Consider the following 20,746-nt stretch of genomic DNA (forward strand, 5'->3'; position numbering starts at 1 on the left):
TGGTTTGCTTCCACCTTTTGGCTATAGTGAATAATGCCGCTATGAACATGGGTGTGCAAATAGCTGTTCTTGTTCCTGCTTTCAATTGTTTTATGTATATGTCCAGAAGTGGAGTTGCTGGATCATATTGTAATTCTCTTTTTAATTTTTTGAGGGCCAACTCAATATTATTTATGGTGACTACACTATTTTACATTCCTGCCAACACTACACAAACATTCCAGTTTCTCCACATTCTCACCAAAACTTGTTATTTTCTGGAGTTTTTTGTCTTTGGGGTTTTAAAAAATATAGTAGCCATCCTAATGGGTGTAAAGTCACACCTCATTTTGGTTTTGATTTGCATTTCCTTCTTTTGCATTAGTGATGGTGAGTATCTTTTCAAGTGCTTCTTGGCCATTTGTATATCTTTTTTGGAGGAATATCTTTCAAGTCCTGTGTCCATGTTATTTGGTGTTTTTGCTGTTGAATTTTAAGCAAATACTTTAAAAAAGAGTAAAGGAATGAATATGAGCAATAAGGGCACCCTTCTGCTTAGTCATTGAGCAGCTATATCAGAAAAAATAAACAGATGTAAATACAAATATATAAACATTTATAAAAATACCTTATTCCCAATGTAAGTCCAAATATACTTGTGCAAAAGTGTCTAAATTTCAACAAGTTCTTCTTCGCTTGTTGTAATCTCAGTAGTAACATACCTTTCTTTGCTCTAAGGCATAGCATTATTTTAATCTATCATGTTTTTTTTTTTGTTTTTTGTTTTTTGTTTTTTTGCGGTACGCGGGCCTCTCACTGTTGTGGCCTCTCCCATTGCGGAGCACAGGCTCCGCACGCGCAGGCTCCGCGGCCATGGCTCACGGGCCCAGCCGCTCCGCTGCATGTGGGATCTTCCCGGACCGGGGCACGAACCCGGTTCCCCTGCATCGGCAGGCGGACTCTCAGCCGCTGTGCCACCAGGGAAGCCCCTCTATCATGATTTTTGATGCACTCTGTTGAACAATGGCTTCTGCCATCACATTCATTCATGAAGCACAGTGATGTCATTACAGGGAATCAACTTTCTGATATGCTGAAATGAGCATTTAACTTCTGGCTATTAACAGTACGTCAGTCATTTTTCTGTGGATGTGCATGTTTCCCTAGCTTCCACTGTGAGCAATGCTAATTTGTATCAAACTTTCATACTTCGATGGGAGCTTAAAAATATCAAAGTTATTTATATTTGTACTTATATATTCAGATTTATTAATTTTAAAATATAGCTTTATTTTTAGTTATGAATGCATTGTTAGTAAATAGCATTGTATTATAAAATTGTTTCATGCTAATATTTTTTCCCTTCAATCTCATGAAACTCCATCAGGCTGAAACATTCTTTGAAAATAGGGAATAAAAGAAGTGAGACTTTAAATGAGCTAAACATTATCATGTTTCTACTATCACAACTTGCCCATGTATACTTTTGAATGTCAAATAGAGGGAAAGATGCAAAGCTCTATCTTCTATAAAGTGTGGAGTGTGGTTGTGAAAGAGTGTGTAAAGTAGAACCAAGATGATCATAGGTGCATTCTTGGCACATCAATTTCAGGAAGCTTCATATTTGGAAATGAAGATCTAGAAATTGATTTCCTTAAAACTGTATGCCTTTATCTCCCTTGCAACAACTTTTATGTACTCTCTGGTGCACCCATAACTTAGCCTGAAGACTGCTAATACATGATAGGTCCATTCTTTCCCTTCTGATATACATGCCAAGTCTGCCAAAAATCAAATATCTAAACACATGGGGTTCAATTCTAGGTCTTCTATTATGTTCTCTGGTCTATGAGTCTATCTCTGCTATTCCACACCTCTTATTTATTATAATGGTTAAATAAGTTTTGTTACCTGAAGTATATAGTCTCTTGATTTTGATTTTCTTTTTCAGGAGTGTCTTGGCTCCTGTTAGCCTTTTGTTATTCTGTATAAATTCTAGATTCAGGATATATACATACATATATATGGGGGGGGGGAGGGAGATCTCCTATAGGTATGTATCTATAGAGATGGATAGATAGACAGATAGAGAGATAGATATTCAGGTGATTCATGTATATCTATATCTCCACCACTTCTGAGAGGCAGGTTTCTTTCTCATTTACTCTAAAGCTGCAAATATAAACCCTATTGATTCCAGTTTTGTGTGGGAACCTCCAGTAAATCTCCTGCCCTGGGTAGTCCTTAGCCCGTGAAGTTATCTCCAGATTTCAATATAAATTCCAGTTGGCTGAATTCATTTCATTTCTGACTTTGAAGAGTCTTGCATTTGAAAATGTATTTCAGTATTTTATTACTGAATTGTAGATTGTAGATATTTTCTCTCAGTTGGCCTTAATTCCGTGACTAAAATCTCATACTGCCAAAAAAAGGAAGTGAAAAAAAGATTTTCTATCAATATTATTTAAAATACTTTAAAATGTAAAATACATTACTAACACAAAGGTATTTTGCAGTGTTTTATAATGTATTTTATGGAAAATTATATCATTTTTTAATGTTTAGCTACTTAAAATGTACATCTTTTCTCAAGATGTCATGTCCTGCTTTATTAATTTGGACATAATGTACTATTTGGTGAGTTTATCTTTAAAATAACTTATGCAACATATTAAGCAATTTAAATATTATGTTGAATTTGACAGTGGATCAAGTGAGCTTCCAGGTGTTTCTAGTCTAAGGATTATCTCATATTCCAAGAAATCCTGTATTTTTAAATATTTTTAAACATTTTCAAATTTCCTTAAAAGCATGGGATATGCAATTTAAATTATATTCTTTCATCACCATTTTGATTGGAAAAGCAATAGCTTAGAGGTTATATAACATGATGGGCATTGGAATCATTAGCTCAGTTTGAATTTTAACTTCACTGTTTCTCAGGTGTGTGACCTGGGACAAGTTACTTCACCACTCTATGCCTCTTCTATACAATTGAATTATTATGGAAATCTATTGATTTAATCCTTGCAAAGTGATTAAACCAGTACCCAATCCATTGTAAGTGAAAAATTAATATCTCTTAATACTGATAGCATTTCCTAACACTATTTAAAAAAAGTGTAAAATGTTATTAATGATTCCTCAAAGAAGCGTTTTGTTGTAGAGAGAATGCTGACCTAGGATGACTACAAAAATAATTAGAACTTTTAATATCTCTAAATCAATGACAGTTTTACCAACTTTATATGCTTTACCTTCACTAAATCTTGTTTTTTTTACATATAAATTTATTTATTTATTTATTTATTTTTATTTTTGGCTGCGTTGGGTCTTCGTTGCTGCACGCGGGGTTGCAGCGAGCAGAGGCTACTCTTCGTTGCAGTGCACAGGCTTCTCATTGCGGTGGCTTCTCTTGTTGCGGAGCACAGGCTCTGGGCGTGCAGGTTTCAGTAGTTGTGGCATGCAGGCTCAGTAGTTGTGGTGCACGGGCTTAGTTGCTCCGCAGCATGTGGGATCTTTCCGGACCAGGGCTCAAACCTGTGTCCCTTGCATTGGCAGGCGGATTCTTAACCACTGCTCCACCAGGGAAGTCCTTTCACTAAATCTTATAAGAACCCACTTTATAGATAAAGAAACTAAGGTTCTGAGAGGGCAGGTTCTCAAGAATCAAGAAAAAATTTGTAAAAAGTAACATTAAATAACTAATTACTAAATGTCAAGCATGTACTGAAAACTTTGCATACGTGATCTCATTTAATGTTCATACACCTCTGTTATTCATGTTGGAACTTCAGTATCTCCATTCGTCAGATGAGGAATCTGAGCCTCAGAGATTAATTAATTCAGCCAAATGACACAACTGGTAGAGATATTACTCAGGGAGATTTTAAGATTTTGTTTAAAAATATCATAAAGTTTCTTTGTTGTGGCTAAACTCTTTGTAAACAATTAAAAAGTGCATCAAAATATTTTTCTTTAGTCCACAGTAAACTTATTAAATTCTGGAGATTTGAATGAAATATTATGTCAAAAATACAGTGCAAATTAAATTTTTATACATCTCACATACATGGTGGAGTTCAAAGGAAAGGGTCAAAGATAATATTATGTGGTGATTAGACTTATTTGTATTCATTTTATGCAGAAAAACATAACTTGATCACAGTTTGATGCTGGAATTTGCATGTAAATTGAAAATTATTTAACAGTGTCCTGCAGTGACCTTACTATACAAATAATAGAAAAGACAAACTAATTCAGAAGTCTGAATCAGATTGCTCAGCACTTCAAAATCTCTTATTCTTCATTAAAACTCATGAATGGTATCAATATCAATGAGGTTCTAGAATCTTATATTTTTAGGAGGCCGTATATTTCCTTGAAGTGGTATTGTCTTCCTTTATTACACATATCATTGATTATGGTTGCAGCACTCCTAAAGTGCGACCAAGATAGGGTAATAATAGATGCAGTTAACAGTTTATATCCTTTTTTAGTGCATGTACTAGAAACCAATTTTACCAATCAAATAAATAGAGGTCATTTTTTCTAAAGATTCTGGGATGGATCAGAGAATTGAAGAAACAATTGTGTAAGCCATCCTTGAAAAGAATAAGCTCCAAGGACCTAAGTGACAGGGGCTCGTGGGAAGTTGCTCCAGTGAAGTGCCCATTAGACACCTGTGCCCCCCAGAACTGCTATTTCTGTGTGTCTTGGTACAACATTCAATCCCAAATGCAATAATCCTGTTGGCTTATCTTTAATCGGTTCTCTCTCCTTTGATCAATCAGCTATGTAATACCACACTGAGATTCTGGGTGATGAACATTAGCTGGCTCTTTTCTGTTCTTCCTCAGGCCCCACCCCACCCCATTTGGCAAGGAGTCTGTTGAGAGCTAAAAGGACATGCCCACTCAGAGCCTATGTTCCCGGTTCTAAATCTCAGATTACTCTGATCATGCAGCTCCAAGCTGGCTTCAGGGGTCTTTCCTCACCTCTTCCCCAGTTCTGTCTTCTCATGGAGGGACTGCACTGCTGGTATGCATACCCTGAGCTGCAAGGTTAGCTACAAGATGACTATGGAGATGAAGATGGGATTGTACCTACAGACTGGGGTGTCCACAGCAGATCCTGTGCACGTTAAAGGTGGACCTATTGCCATAGCCTGCATCATCACCTTGAACCAGGAAGCTCATTCACCTTGTGTTTATTTTGAACATCAGTCTATAACATATTTTATAAGACCCTAACTATTCATGTTTTATATCCATGTGATATATTCTCACACATTAAACACAGATGATTCATAATCTGCTCTTGGGGGGTAGGTACACTTCAGAAATATGTCTCTACATTTCAACACACTCCCATATTCTCCATCTCATTAAACTAAGTTTTTTGCCTAATTATTTTTAGGTATTTTGTATGTAAAAATGTTAGTGTTTTGGTTTTTTCCAGTTATTCCCACATTTTATTTATATAGGATCAATGCTGGTAAATTCTTGGGCTTTATGCAACTCTTGATTTCTTCATTCTAGTGGAAGTATAGATATTGGAGTGGGGCAGCCTATAGCTGAGACATTCTACATGAGTAAGTTTTAACTCTTTAATGCCCAACAATTTTTTTTTTTTTTTTGCGGTACGCGGGCCTCTCACTGTTGTGGCCTCTCCCGTTGCAGAGCACAGGCTCCGGACGCGCAGGCTCAGCGGCCATGGCTCACGGGCCCAGCCGCTCCACGGCATGTGGGATCTTCCCGGACCGGGGCACGAACCCGCGTCCCCTGCATCGGCAGGCAGACTCTCAACCACTGCGCCACCACGGAAGCCCAATGCGCAACAATCTTAATGGAATTTTCATCTTACATTTTAGCTCATAAGAGAAATGTGCTTTTGGGTGGCTGAAAATAATCATCTTAGATTACTTCTTACAGCATTTTTGTACTTGCATTTATATTTTTAAAAAACAACCAGAGAATTTCTAGTGAATTAACTAAGAAAGTGTCTTTGAGATAGTATTCAAAACCCCTAGACCTTTAGAGTGGAAAGACTTTAGGGATCCAGAGTGTTTGAATGATTTCATTCCAGCTTACTTGGAGGTTTGACACTGTGGGAACAGAAATACAGCTCATTGCCTCTCAATTTAATGATTATTCTGTCACTCCATAGTAGGTGTAGGAGAACAAGAAGCAAACACACATGATAATTACTGACTTGGGTAGTAAGATGTGTAAAAATAGTTGTTTTCAATTTGGTCAAAATGAATCAACTATTTATTATAAAACATATTTAAATAAGCATGTATCCCTACTATGTATTAATATTTCGAGCAAATCCGCAAGTACTTCCGTATAATTTCTATGCAAAAGTTACCTGAGCAAAGGAAAACAAATAGTATTTTGAGATAACAGCTAAATAAGCAATTGCATTTGCCTTCTGTGCCATTTTCTATCAGATATATATGACACTGGTGCTTTGATGTGCACATTTCCTCTTACACCTCATCTCCAGTGGAATGGAGATAAAATTGAGCAAAGTGTGTACTCCCCTCTTAATACAGCAATTAGAAAATTTTAATTAGGTCTAAACAGATGACATATTCCATCCATTATGGGTCTTCTTCAAGCTAGAGTTGGAATCCAGCATGTAGACAGACATCCTTAATAAAGGGCCACTTGTGAATGATGATTAAGATTTCCTTGGGTGAGTTTTTTTCTTTCTTTATAATTTTATGTCTCACACCAAAGTCGCCTTCCTCACAAAGAGTATTTATTGTCTCAATACTCCAGGTTCCTGTGCCTCACTTTTCTTTAGATTATCTTTGCTTTGTCTAGTGTCATCACACACCATGGGCCTACTTCTCTGTGTAGAAACCAATAAATTGCATCATTACCTGTGCTTATATAGACTATCAAGCTCACAGTATATATTACATCTCAGAAATTATCTTAGGCAGTGACAGTAGTTATCCTACAGCCTATTTATCCTCTAAACAGTTTTCAAGAGTTGACAGTTTTCTTGTAACCATTTTTAACTGTGAAGTTCTATAGGAATGATTTTGCCCAATATAGTTTAAATTCATTAAATGTAATTCTTAGTGCTTAGTACTCATAGCATGTTTAGAATTCATTTTATGTTTAATTAACCACCTATTCTGATTGTAGTGGTAAAGTCCAGGCAATTTTACAAATTTAAACACAGTTCAGCAAATGTTACTTAATGACTAAAAGGTCCCTGGGATCTGTGCTATGTATTAGGGATGTAGTAATGAATACAATATAGTTCCTTCCTTTAAGGATTCTTTCCTTTTTTTTCCAGAAGAAACATGTCTAGTTTTCTGTTGTATAATGGATAAATCCAACAGGAAATATATCAGTGTACTGTATTTCAATACCACGTGCTATAATTGATATTATCCAGAGCACGAGCAGAGCTGGATGGATAAATGGGACTTTGAGAGTAACACTTAACTTATGGCTTATGGGATTGGATATTTGAGCAGGATGAGAGGAGGAATGGGGTTTATTGGTTAAGAGTAAAGGCTGGGCTTCGCTGGTGGCGCAGTGGTTGAGGGTCCACCTGCCGATGCAGGGGATGCGGGTTTGTGCCCCGGTCCGGGAGGATCCCACGTGCCGCGGAGCGGCTGGGCCCGTGAGCCATGGCCACTGAGCCTGCGCGTCCGGAGCCTGTGCTCCGCAACGGGAGAGGCCACAGCAGTGAGAGGCCCGCGTACCGCAAAAAAAAAAAAAAAAAAAGAGTAAAGGCTGTAGTCAAAGCATGAATTCTGGCTTTGCTATGATGTAGTTGTGTGACCTTCAGTAATTTTAATAAGACAAAAAAATTATAGTACCTGCTTCGTGGAGCTATCTTCGGAATTAAATGAGTTGATATATGTAACGTGCTTAAACAGGATGAGACATGCAATCTAGTCTCCTTAAGAGTCAGAGCCACCATATTCATCAACAGAATCATCCTCATTGCGTACCAGTTGTAGTAGGGGAGGCTACAGCTAGATCACAGTTCAAGTTCATTTCTTATTCAGCTTGCAGTAGTTAGCAAGTGAACAGATTAGGGGGACCACTCTTCTCATGCATTTATTCAGGGACCCAGGCAGATCTTTAGTCTCTGACCTTCAAGGTCCACCCTAGTGAACATCACATTGTTTCTATCCAGCGGAGAGAGGAAAAGAACGTGACGAGCTGTGTGTGGAAGTGGAAGTGGTGAGTATCACCTCCACTCACACTCCACTGGCTAGAACTCACCCTTGTGACCCCACCTGGTTGCATATGGTGTTGAGAAGTCAAGTGCCTGGCTGAGTAGCTGCTACCCAGCAACAACTGTCTGCTGTAGAAATTTGAAGGTATATGTTGTAAACAGCCAGCCATCTCCACCCCACGGATGAGACAGGATGAAGGCGTAAAAACAAGAGTAAGGACCAAAGTAGGTGAGAAAAGATGTTATGCTTCTGTGGACCATCCACAGATGAGCATTGTGAGGGTTAGTGTGAGTCAAGAGGTAGAGGAAGATAAAGTAGGAGGCAAAAAGAGAGAAGAAAGTGCGTTTTTTGGTCACGTTTAGTGTGTCTGATATGTTATAGAGAAGTCCAGCGGGAAATGTATCCTAAGCGACTAAACTCAGGAAAAGGGACAGATTGGGTTGTAGATATCAGGTCATCAACCCCCAGATGTCAGGTAAAATCATGACAGTAAATATGATGCCCAAAGAAGAACATAGGGTCACAATTTGCTGCATTGGCTTTGAAGGCCTGGACTGGAAAAAGAACCAAGAGAGAGAAGGAAGGTTAAGCTGTGATGGAGTAGTAGGAATACGGTGGCCAGGAGCTAAAGGAGTTGAGGGTCGCAGAAAGGAAGACATTTTTGGTATATCAGATGCAGAAGTAAAATCCAGAATGGAAAGGGTCAACATTTCTTTTAAAATGGTAGTTAGGAAATTACCAGAAAACGAAGCAAGGGTTCTTTTAATGGAGCATTAGGACCTGAAAAGAGATGAGGGATGGATGAGCACTTTTGAATCACTAACCCACTAAAAATGCTTCTTCAAGCTGAAAAGCATACTGGTCATTGTCAAATACATCACTTCTGAATTTTGTTGTGGATTTTGCTTTATTTTCTTATTATTTCCTTTTCCTTCATTGTAAACCTTCTAAAAAGGATTTTTGTCTAAACCTTTAAATTAATGATTTAGAAACTAGATATTTAAAATATATCCATATCTAAAAAAAGCTAAAGATAGAAATCTGAGTTGCATGTCTGAAAAGAGAGGTTGACATATATAATTTTCTTTCAAACAAGTATAGAATCAGTTTATAAAGTCACCATTTTGCTTAAAAAGCTGAAAAGTTGATCTTTAAGATATTTTCCACTTCGTATACACCTTGCCTCTGTGTAGCACAAGTGGATTTGCATTTTTTATATTTTCCTAAGCTCTTGCTATCCTCTAAGACATGGCCCAGTAACTCTGATAACACTTCGATAATTTTGGCACAAACTGAACTTTGCTGTCACTGAGCTCACGGAGGTTACACATTCAGATGTGTTGCTCTCAGTTGTCTGATATGTGCAGTGACCTTCTTGAAACCTAGCAATCTTTCTAACATAAGATAGATTTAAACGCTCACCCTGAATAGAAAATATGAAAGGTGTTTATTGTTATTTTCTGGACATTTAAAAATCCTGGTCATGAGATATGTAGTCATCAGCAGTGTTGAGATTGCCTTTGATTTGCAAACTTGTCCCGATCCTATTTCTAGAACAAGAGAGCCGTCAGGTGAAATAGGCAGTTCATCTGTGAAGGAAGATTTCAGGTGTGTGATCTTTCCCAAAATATTTTTTTCTTGAGCCTATTTCGCCCTTTTTTTTTTTTTTACCCAAGTGTTATTCTTCAGATAACATTGAGTCTTCCGTATTTGCAACATGTGGCCAAACGTACTTGATAAGGAAACTGAAATGAATGGGGTTTTATAAAGGACCTGCTTCTTCTCAGTTGAGTGGTCTGGCCTCTTTTTCTAATTGGCTACATGACAAGCTGAGATGGTATGCATTTTGAAAGGTCAGCGGTGAATAAATATATTAAATATTTATTAACACACCAGTGCAAACTAGGGCTACATTTTGTTATCCTCTGACAGCAAGCCATTAAATATCTTCCATTACAGCACTAAACAGCCTGTTTTACACATAAGTTTTCACTACCGGATTATAAATTCTTTGATGGTCAGAACTATCCACCATGGTGTCTGACAACTGTTCAATATATGTTTCTAGGATGAATAAGTAAAGATACTAAATGGATGATGTCACTAGATTTAAAGGTATAGTACTTTGTATGAGAGAGTGATTACCATTGTTTTCATTTAGAGATTGATAGTAAATGAGTTACCTAAGGTTACAGAGCTTTCATGAGAATGGAGGTTCAGATCAATACATTGGCCACACATATTTTGACTTTCCACTAGCAATCAATATTTACTGTCCAGTATTACCAGCTTTAACTAGAGGGAAACTTTTACTTAGAATGATAAAACTTTTGAAGCATACCTACAATAAAAGCTATCCAAAGATGATTTATTAACAAGTTAAAACAGATAAATGACAAGGAAAATGTATATATTAACAAACAAAAAGAAACTATGTTTATGAAAAAGTTCCCTCTTCTAGCCACTACAGATATATCTTTATGTTTCTGTTTCAATGAATGCACTCAAATGTTCATATATGTTTACCTTTATAGGAACACAAGGTAAAGAAAATGATATATGACAATTTCAGAGGGTTTCTTTTTATAATAAGGAGCATGATTTGGAGAAAATTGTTTTATGGGACTTTCTTGAGATTATTTTTAGAATTCATGATATAAGGTTTTAAGTTTTTAAATATTAAATTTATATTGAAAATTAGACTACAGAAAAATTAACAAAATCATATCATAGGATGTGCTTTCCACTCACTACAAACATATAAAAATATCTTTAAAAAGCACTTGTTAATACTCCAAACTGAAATTTGAAAAGGAAATATACCAGTTCCAGAACCAAAGAGGGGACTCAAACATAGATCATAGATGAAAGCTAACTTCCCAGGGGCTTAAAGGACTTGGGAACCTGGACATAGAAAATGGTATCTGGAGACTGGAAGTTTTAACCCTATATCAGAATAGGAGAGCTAGACATGTACCCTTGCATAAAGCCTGGTCCTTTCCAGAGAAAGCCCAGAGAAATTTGTTGTCTGTCCAGGAAGTTGGAAAAAATTAAAGAAAAATAAATGAACAGAACAGGAGCTACCAGCATGAAACCAAAACCCTAAAACTTGTGCCATACCACGCGTAGGATAGTACATGCTGTGAGAATGAGAACTCAAAAATAACACATTAGTATTAAAATTTCTAGAACCACTGAAACTTCAAGGATAATGCATGAAGCCAGTGTAAATTTATGCTGTTGGGACCACATGCTATTGGGATCATAATACAGAAAAAGGAAAGCATAAAATAAAATAGGCAGGATACTAAATAAAATAATTAAATTTCACTTCCAGAAATTATAACTGAAAATAAATATCAATGGAAAAGTTAAACAAACAGATTAGAGGCACAGTTGAAGGATAAAACATCAAATAAGCATGAGCTTACTCACCAAAATGCAGCACAGCAAGGTAAAGAGAAAAAAAATATGAACAGAAATTGAGACATTGAAGATAGAATAAGTGAATCTAACACTTCTAATAGCAGCTGCATAGCACAGGGAGATCAGCTCGGTGCTTTGTGACCACCTAGAGGGGTGGGATAGGGAAGGTGGGAGGGAGACGCAAGAGGGAGGAGATATGGGGATATATGTATACGTATAGCTGATTGACTTTGTCATAAAGCAGAAAGTAACACACCATCGTAAAGCAATTATACTCCAATAAAGATGTTAAAAAAAAAAAAAAAAGTTAGTTCCAGAAATAGAAAACAGAGACTTAGGGAAAGATAGTACTTGAAGAAATAAAATTGATCATTTTCTGTAATTGAAAAATGGCATGACTCCTCAAGTTATCATAGCATAGAAACAATGACACCCCAGTAGCAGGGGGCAACCTAGTACCCAGATTTTGGTTTCCGACAGCATTCTCCAATAAAAGGAACCAGGGCTGCTTGGAGAAATGGCTGATGGCTGATTCTAGGACTGGGCTGGGAAAAATACAAGGTAAGGCTGAAGCAACTTATGGTGTTAGAACAGAAAGCAGTGTGCAAAAGAAAAAAAAAAGGCTACATTGATGGTAGCATGTCAAAGGGACATAGAAGCCAACTGAAAGAGCTCCCCTTTGCCAATTTGAGCAATAAAAGAATAAAGTAGCATTGTATTGTAACTCAAATTGTGACTCAAATTGTAAAATAAATATCCTTGAGTCCATGTTGATATAAATTACTAAATAAATATATGAATGGGAGGGAAAAGACCAATCTCCCATATGTAAAACACTAATTTATGTAGATTCTCTACCCTCAAGGAGGGAAGCATAGATCTCCTCTCCACTATGTGGTCTGCACACAGTGACTTCCTTCCAAAGAAATATTGTATTTAAAGGGATAGAAAAAAGAAAGTAACTTTAAAGTGGAGAAATAAGACAAGAACTACATCAGCCAGGTAGACAAGGTCAACATGAACAGTGACAAGTTGTGTCATAGTACGTGCCCTGGTCATGACGTGATGAAAATAACACTTTACTTCTGTAGTCTTCCTCCCCTACACCCATAATCCTACCTAAATTATAAGGGGGAAACATCAAATTCTAATAGAAATCCTACAAAATACTTGACCAGCACTGTCCAAAGTGTAAAAGTTATCAAAGACAAGGAAAATCTGAGAAACTGTCACAGTGAAGAGAAGCCTAAGGAGACATGACATGGTCATGGTTATTCAGTCTCCTTCAGCCTAAGGAGCCTGAATAACATGGTCTTCAGTGAGGGGGAGTCTGGCCATTGCCATCACGTCTTTTATGTCCTTCATGTGGTAATATTCTGCATGAGAAATAAAGGTGCCAAAAATGTGTGCCCACATGAAATTTACTGTCTGAAATCCCAGAGCATACTGAATATCATCACTTGAAGGAGATGATAAAACAAGTGTGTATCCACAAACATAATCTGTAGAATGATTATATCTAATTCTATGTAATGAATCCTGTGCACAAAGCTGTTTTAGTCCAAATACAAATTTATACAGGCAAGGATTACTTTACTGTAAATTCTATTTCAAAGGAGAATAATGTGAGTTTTCAATGGATGTCACTTTAACTTTGGGGACAGTGTATTCAAATCCACAGTGGATTAGTCCTATATGTTCCTCGTGCTTTTAGTGGATTAAGTATTCGATTCTTACGGTTATTCTTATGATTATTTTGCAGACATTTTCTTCTTCCTAGGATTTTTCCATTTATCATGTTTTAGTTTTAGGTCTTTTGGACTCTGTCAACCTTTATTTTCTAAGCTAAAATAAATATTTAGTCTGTTTCATGTGCCGTATTCTGCCAGCAGGTCATCTTCAACTCGCTCTTATGAGCACCAATGCTCTTTCCATTCTCATATCATTAACTATAGTATATGTGAGATTATCTTTCATTTCATGTATTTGTTGACCAGGTTAATAGGTACTGCCTTTATCATTTTGGCTAAATGAAGAAATTGAAAATGGCTAAACACATGCAAGACATTCTCACTAAAATAATGTTCCTCTTCTATTTACCATGCTGTTTTTGCTAACAGCAGTCTGACTGACTATATTCTTGTCTTAAAGAAGATCTACTTTTCTTAGAATTGCAGTCTCTTTTTATTTTTAATCCGTGCAACCCATATACCATAGATACTCTGGTTTATGCTCAGTTTACTATATTTCAAAGCATTGACTTGATTCCTCTTCATGTTTTTTCTATTCTATGTCGTTAAGGTAATAAGCCTCATTTAGAGATGGAGTCTATTTCAGTCATTTTTTTTTTAAACTAAAGAACCAATTATTTAGATTATAAGTCAAAACCCATATCCTCTGTGGAGTAATTTTATGACTCCACAGCCTGTGGCATAGAAAAATAATCTCCAATGCATAGACTAGCGTACTAAACAATGTCCACATAGTTCTCTGGGTTAACTGTAAATTCTCACTAGTGTTAATTAAAATTATGTGGCAAAGTTTCTAAATCACTCAAAGAACATGACCTTTCATTCTTCACCTTAGTGATACCCACGATCTAATAAATATTGGCTGTTCTTTTAGATGCCTTCTCTCAATCTTCGTGTTGAGACTACATTTTACTGGTAAATTATTTCTGGAAATTATTGAGGTTTTAGCTATTGTATTATGGGGATGACTACGGAAAGACTCTGGAAATGCACTTTTATGAAATCTGTAGAGTTTTACTATTTTCCTTCATGAAAATACTCCCTAACCTTGAGTAACCTACCCCCACCGCAGACACCCTATCCTGAACCCATACTAATCGATGTAACAAAGGAATTGCTGAGCTTTATTTAATTTGTTGAATTTGATAAAGATAGTTTCACACCTTTAATGTATATCACTTCGAAGCTATAAAATATTATCATTAGACTTCATATCAGTTGAAATGATATGCCAACATGTGAATTGCTTTGAAAATTCTCTGTCAATTTGCTTTTCTAAGCCCCCTTTAGATGAAACCATTATGCCTTCAGTTATTATAACCAGCATTTATAAAGCACAAATTGTATATTAGGTGCTGTGTTAGGCCCAAGAAAACACAGCAAAAACTCCTGTGTCGAAGGAGCTTAGAGTCTGGGAGGACAGCCAGAAGTGTAAACAGCTCTTATACGAGGTGGTAAGCATTTAATATAGGAATAAAAGTATCCTTAGGCAGCATGAAATAGGGAGTGTCCGACCAGAGGCTTGGATGGCAAAGAGAAAGGCAAGACAAGGGTAGAGAGAGAAGTTGTTTCCTTGAGTCCTAAGGTTGAACAGACCACCAAGACCACAAGAGGGAATGAATGGTCAGTACAGGTAAAGGAAGCAGCATTTGTGAACACGTGGTAAAATGCAGACCAAGTGGCATATTTGTGAAGCCCTCAGTCCTAGGATATAATTTACTTGCAGGTGCTTAAGAGAAGAGTTGCAGAAAATGAGCCTGGAAAACTAAGCTGGAGCCAAAAACCAAAATATTTTTAATGCCTTGATTGGGAGTTTGGGTTTATGTAATAGACGATGGTCAGCCCTTGACTGGTTAAAAGATATTTTGGAAGTACAATCTATGTTACTTGCTGAACAGTTCCAGGTGGGACTGAGAGACGGGGAGCTGTCTACAAGTCTACCTTGGACAACAATTAAAATCTTTAACTTATCTAATAGTGTGGGAACTAAAAGGAGTATTCAAATTTGATGAAAGTATTACCAAATGATGTTTGTGTTTGTTATTTTGTTTTCCCCCCAGTGGGAGAGACTTCTGAGATTTGCCCAGAAGCCACTGATTTCTTGTGCCACAACAAGAAGTGTATTGCATCCCACCTGGTCTGTGACTATCAACCAGACTGCTCTGATAGGTCTGATGAAGCTCACTGTGGTAAGTGTATTTGTCTGTTCTGATGCTGCCAGTTCAGCACAGATTTTCACTTTGTTAGCAGAGTAACTTATTGGCATTGATGACTGAGAAGAAATGTTCTTCCCATGCACCAGAGTAGATTTAGAATAGGCAAAACATTTTTCCAACTTCTCTATGCAAATATTTAAATGGCAGCCCTTCCATCCTTTTTACCCCCAGACTAAAAACTGCACCAAATACAGCAAATCATGTTACAAAAATTTCCCATCATGTCATTATATAGAACTGTGTGCAGAGTCAGGGTTAAAATTGTCAGAAACTGAACTAGCAGAGCCTACATTTCTTCATCAGTTCTCATGACTGATTCCATTCCTTTTTCTCCAAAAAATGACTGATTTTATAGGTGAGGTGAAAAAAGAACACTTTGAAAAAATACTAGTTTAATGATTAATTTTAATAATTACATTGCCCTGGAAAAAGAGGAATACAAGAACCACTTTGGTTTTTTTATTCAAACTTTAATTCAAATGATTTTTAAATTCATGTATAAAGCCAAGTGTGTAATTTTAAAATATGAACACATATTTAAATCCAAAGAATTTTTTTTCATATATCTTATTGGTGAGCATTCATATGGAATCTTGATACCATACAGGCTGCCTGTTGCCGTTAATGTTTGCAGCGTAACAAACTACCCTAAAAGTTAGTGGCCTAAACAAGTTTCATTTTGCTTGCAATTTTGTGGATCATTCATTCAGGAAGGAATGGGCTAGGCAGCTTGTCTCTGATCCACATGGCTCAAACTGGTACAGCTGGACCTGGAGGATCACTTCCAAGATGCCTTTATCCCCTACATGTTTGGCACGTGTACTCTCTGGTTTCTCTGTCTGGATCAACATGGAATCAACCTCCAGGGCAATCCCTGTGGCTTGGGCTATCACGGGTTAGTCAGACATCTTACATGGGAGTGGCTTTTACCATGTGTCGACTGTAAAAGGATGCACAACCTAAAAGTTAAGAGGTATGAGGACTTCAGCCCAGGAGGCAGCCTCTCAGATCCCTCTGAGGGACTGCTCCCAAGAGGTAGAGGGGGAGACAGGATATACAGGAGTTTTGGGAGCCCAAACATCAAAAGATTACTGTTAGTTAAAGAAAACCAGATAGCTCAAGTTAAGGAATTTAGTGCTTTTCTGTGTTTGGGAAGATGCAAGAGACTGTGTTCAGTGAAGTCATTCCTTTGCTACACACCTTAGCTATCTAGGGCCAGCATCCTGGTTTTTCCCATCCTAAATCCCCTCAGGGTGCACCTTTGGGGGGGGCGGGGGATGGGATGCTGCAGTGGCTGAGGGCTTGGTGGCGGGCATCCTATTGTTTCTACCCTGAGTTCCCTCAGGGCGCACCATGTGGGGAGTGGGAGGGGCGGGCAGTGGCTGATGGCTACAATGTCCTTTGTTTACTGACATGGCATGCAACATTCTTCATTCACAGAAAGTTCCAAGGGCAAACATTCCAAGAGCCTGAGGAAAAATAGCAAAGAGTTTGTATGACTTAGCCTCAGAAGTTCCAGAATGTCCCTCCTGGCTCTTCCTAATGGTTATTCAAATAACAAAGTCTAGCCTAGATTCAAATAGAGGAAGGGAATAGACTCCATTTCTCAGTGGGAAAATATCACACATGCACAGGGAAGGCTTACTACACAAGGCACGTTTAAATGTTTATTTTTAGCTCAGTGTTATTTTTATTCCTCGGGATGTTTACTTCTGAAGTGTTCATTTCTCTTTCTTGCATTCGCTATTTTTTTAATTGTGGTAAAGTATACATAAAATATACATAACATAAAATTTACTATTCTAACCTTTATAACTGTACAGCTCGGTGGCATTAAGTATATTGGCATCATTGTGCAGCCAACACCACAGCTTCACGCTTATGCCAGCTTACGTAAGTGTCATCGGAAAGGTTTTTCCCTTAGAGGGCGTCCAGAACCCATATCCAGAACTTTTTTTATCTTGAAAAATTGAAACTCTACCAATTAAACAATAACGCTCTATTCTCCCCACCCCCATCCCCTGACAACCACCATTCTACTTTCTGTCTATGCATTTGACAACTCTAGGTGCCTCATGTAAATGGAATCACAGTGTTTGTCTTTTTGTGACTAGCTTATTTTACTTAGCATATTATCCTCAACATTCATCCCATCTTTTAATTTGAAGTCAAGCAAAGAAGAAAGTGAAAATGATTGGCACTTTTTTAAACTGTATTTTGAATACTACAGTATTGTAATCTTAATTTCACAAAATATTTCCTTTATAATATATATATTCTCAAATGAAATTTATAATACATTAAATAATACTTTCTAGTGTTATTTCTAGCTTCTTTTAAGTGCACCAAAAATATATATATATTTTTTATATTGACTGTTAGGAATTGATTTCAATGGAGTTCTAAAACAATGCTCTGAAGCATTTTGAAATCACCATTTTCCCCACAAGACATAACAAATAGAGCATTTAATAATCACCAGCAAAACATTAAAAACTTGGCCAGATTTATGAAGGCTCTAAAGAAAAAATAATTTGAATATGATGGCATTGACATACATAATCCAGTGGGGTGAGAAGGACAGCTATCACATGCATATAGAAAACTTATTACAGACAGTAAATATCTTCCTCTCATGTAAAAATGTACATATATTGAAAAGTTTATATAAAAATTATACTCTTGTGTTTATTCCTATTCCTAGTAGGGCTAGGAACAACTTTCTAAACATTGGGTATATAAAAATGAACAAGACATTGTGTTAGGCTTCAGAAATTCACTTTCTACTGTGGAAAAAAAAACCTAGAGGGAAAAATGCATTAAATATAATGTTCTTTGCTTTTTGAAAAGGTAGTTAGTAAATGAAAAGATTCCTGATTATTTTTTAAGTGTAACAAGTGCTATCAGGAATAAGGTTATCACAGCTTATGTGGGGAGTACATATGAAGAAAAATGTGTGTGTGTGTATGTACATCTGTATATGAAATATAAAAATAGACCTAAAAACATCAGAAAGAGTTACAGGTGTTTTGGTTTTTCAAATGTGAATGCTGCCCATGTTCTTTTTGCTTCATTCATTTTTCTTCTCAGAGTACTTTATATGATTCTTATTTTTTTCCCACAGCTATTTGAGGTATTGATATAAAACACACAAAGGCAGTTTTGATTATCAGAAACTGAAGTCAGTTACATATCCATGTCTGTTAGTGTTACCCATGACTCTGATGGACAAATGCAAGAAGTATTTGAATTTATTAAAATAAAAGCAATATGTTGACAAATGAAATAGTCACTTTTCTTAAAACTTCTTGATAGATTTTGTTCACCTCCAAAAGGAACATTGCACAGCACACAGAGATATACAGGTGACTGACTGATGCTGCAAATTGACTCCATCAATATTTTATATGATGGTCTTTGGGAAATATTGGAGGCATCAGGGCTGGATTCCTGCAGGCAGAGAATCTATCGTGGATAATGGAATAAATTACAACATTTTCAAAGTCACCTTTGGAGAAATATAAGGAAACAATTGACCTTTGGGTTATTAAACTGAAGTCTTCATTTTGACTTTGACCATCATTTGTTGGGCAATTATTTAAATTTTCAGAGGCTCAATTTCCTTATCTATATAGTACATATAATAACATACAGAGTGCTTTGAGAATTAAATGAAATAATGTAAAGAATATATTTGTTCAGTCTTTCAGGATTAATGTTAGCTTCTTCCATGCTGTTATTTTTATATGCTCTTGAAATTTGTCCATCATTGTGAATGCCTTATTTACATGTCCTTTATACTTATCAGACAATAAATGCAGCTATTCCTCATGACTGAATTCTTACCTTAGGTTATGAGCAAAGATAAAATCTTCTTTTGCATTGCTACCTCTTGTTGCAAAAATGCATGGTTGGTAACAAATAAGATCAATTCTTTTTAAAAGAAACAGTTAAGTTAGAAAATATGCTCTTTTTTTCATGGAGGAAATTAGTACCTAAAACACGTAGTAAGCGTGCCTTGTATTCTAGGCTAGGGATGCGCAGAATGGTATGGGTACTTTCTCTCCTGCATGTTACAGTGATAAACATCATTAGTCAGTCATGTCACTCTTCCCAACTGTACCCAGATTCTCCAAAATTCTTCTCAGTGCAGCTTTCCAAAAAGGCATTTCACAATGAGGAGAAACTGTTTAATGGTTCTATGTTATAAATCATGGTATGGCAAAATAAGGTTGCTATGTGGATGTGAGAATTAAAAATAATTCATTACGGAGCCATCTCTTTAATATAACTGAGTTGATTAATATTTATACGGACCTACAACAATATGGCTGAATATTGTACCAGTGGAAAAGTGTCAGTCGTTTAAAATAATGTTAGTAATACTTTGAATGCATTCAAGGGATCATAATAAAGATCACAATTTGGAAAATATTTTTTCTAAAGCAATAGCCATTTTGAAAATATTGATACATATTAATCATCAAGAAATATTAATATTACAAAGTCTTCATATCATCTATCATTCAGTAATTAGTATGGAATCACGGTTTATATAATGCAGTTCAATAATAATACCTGATCACATGGAAATGTTTACAGTAGTTCAATAGTAAACAACAATTAAGGTGGCAGTGCAAAATAAAGAAGTCATAAGTTGCCAAACGAATAGTAATAACTATGATTACTGTTATAAAACACACACACAGACCCTGAGAACTGACGTGATCTGGAAAGAGAAAGATAGTACAGAAGTTGGACATTCAAGAAACAGTATTATTTGCTAGATGGAATGGAGAAGATACATTAATTAATACACTTCTAACAGAAATTCCAACCTTGACAGGTGTAGACATCATAGCAGTCCCTGCTTGTTGCCTATCCATTTCTTTTTGTTCCTTAGAAACAGAACTGCAGTTTTATCCAGGGCAACATTATAACCAGCCACAGGTACCATCTCCTCCAAACTTCTTTGTAGCTGCCCGTGAGCACTCGCCCGCCAGTGAGATATATGTGGGAATTTGGGGAAGTTATCCCTTTCGAAAAGAAAAAGCACCAGAATAGGAAAACGCTTTTTTCTTCTTTCCTCTTCCCATTCCTTTCAATGCCTTGAATATTTGGATTTTTCAACGCTGGAAGGTGCAGCATCATCTTGCAAC

The 20,746-nt window shown here is 36.6% G+C and overlaps 1 protein-coding gene across 1 annotated transcript in view; it reads left to right on the forward strand.

Annotated features, from left to right (window-relative positions):
- The window catches only part of MALRD1 (MAM and LDL receptor class A domain containing 1), a gene marked incomplete at both ends in the record, with an annotated part of 584,975 nt that overhangs the window by 380,571 nt on the left and 183,658 nt on the right, over nucleotides 1–20,746 (forward strand). Inside the window, one exon of the mRNA XM_082854883.1 lies at nucleotides 15,432–15,560. Coding sequence (XP_082711009.1) covers nucleotides 15,432–15,560 — 129 coding nt within the window. The remainder of the gene's footprint in view (nucleotides 1–15,431; nucleotides 15,561–20,746) is intronic.

The sequence above is a fragment of the Leucopleurus acutus genome (assembly GCF_964270905.1).
Source record: "Leucopleurus acutus genome assembly, chromosome: 1".
Taxonomy (NCBI): domain Eukaryota; kingdom Metazoa; phylum Chordata; class Mammalia; order Artiodactyla; family Delphinidae; genus Leucopleurus; species Leucopleurus acutus.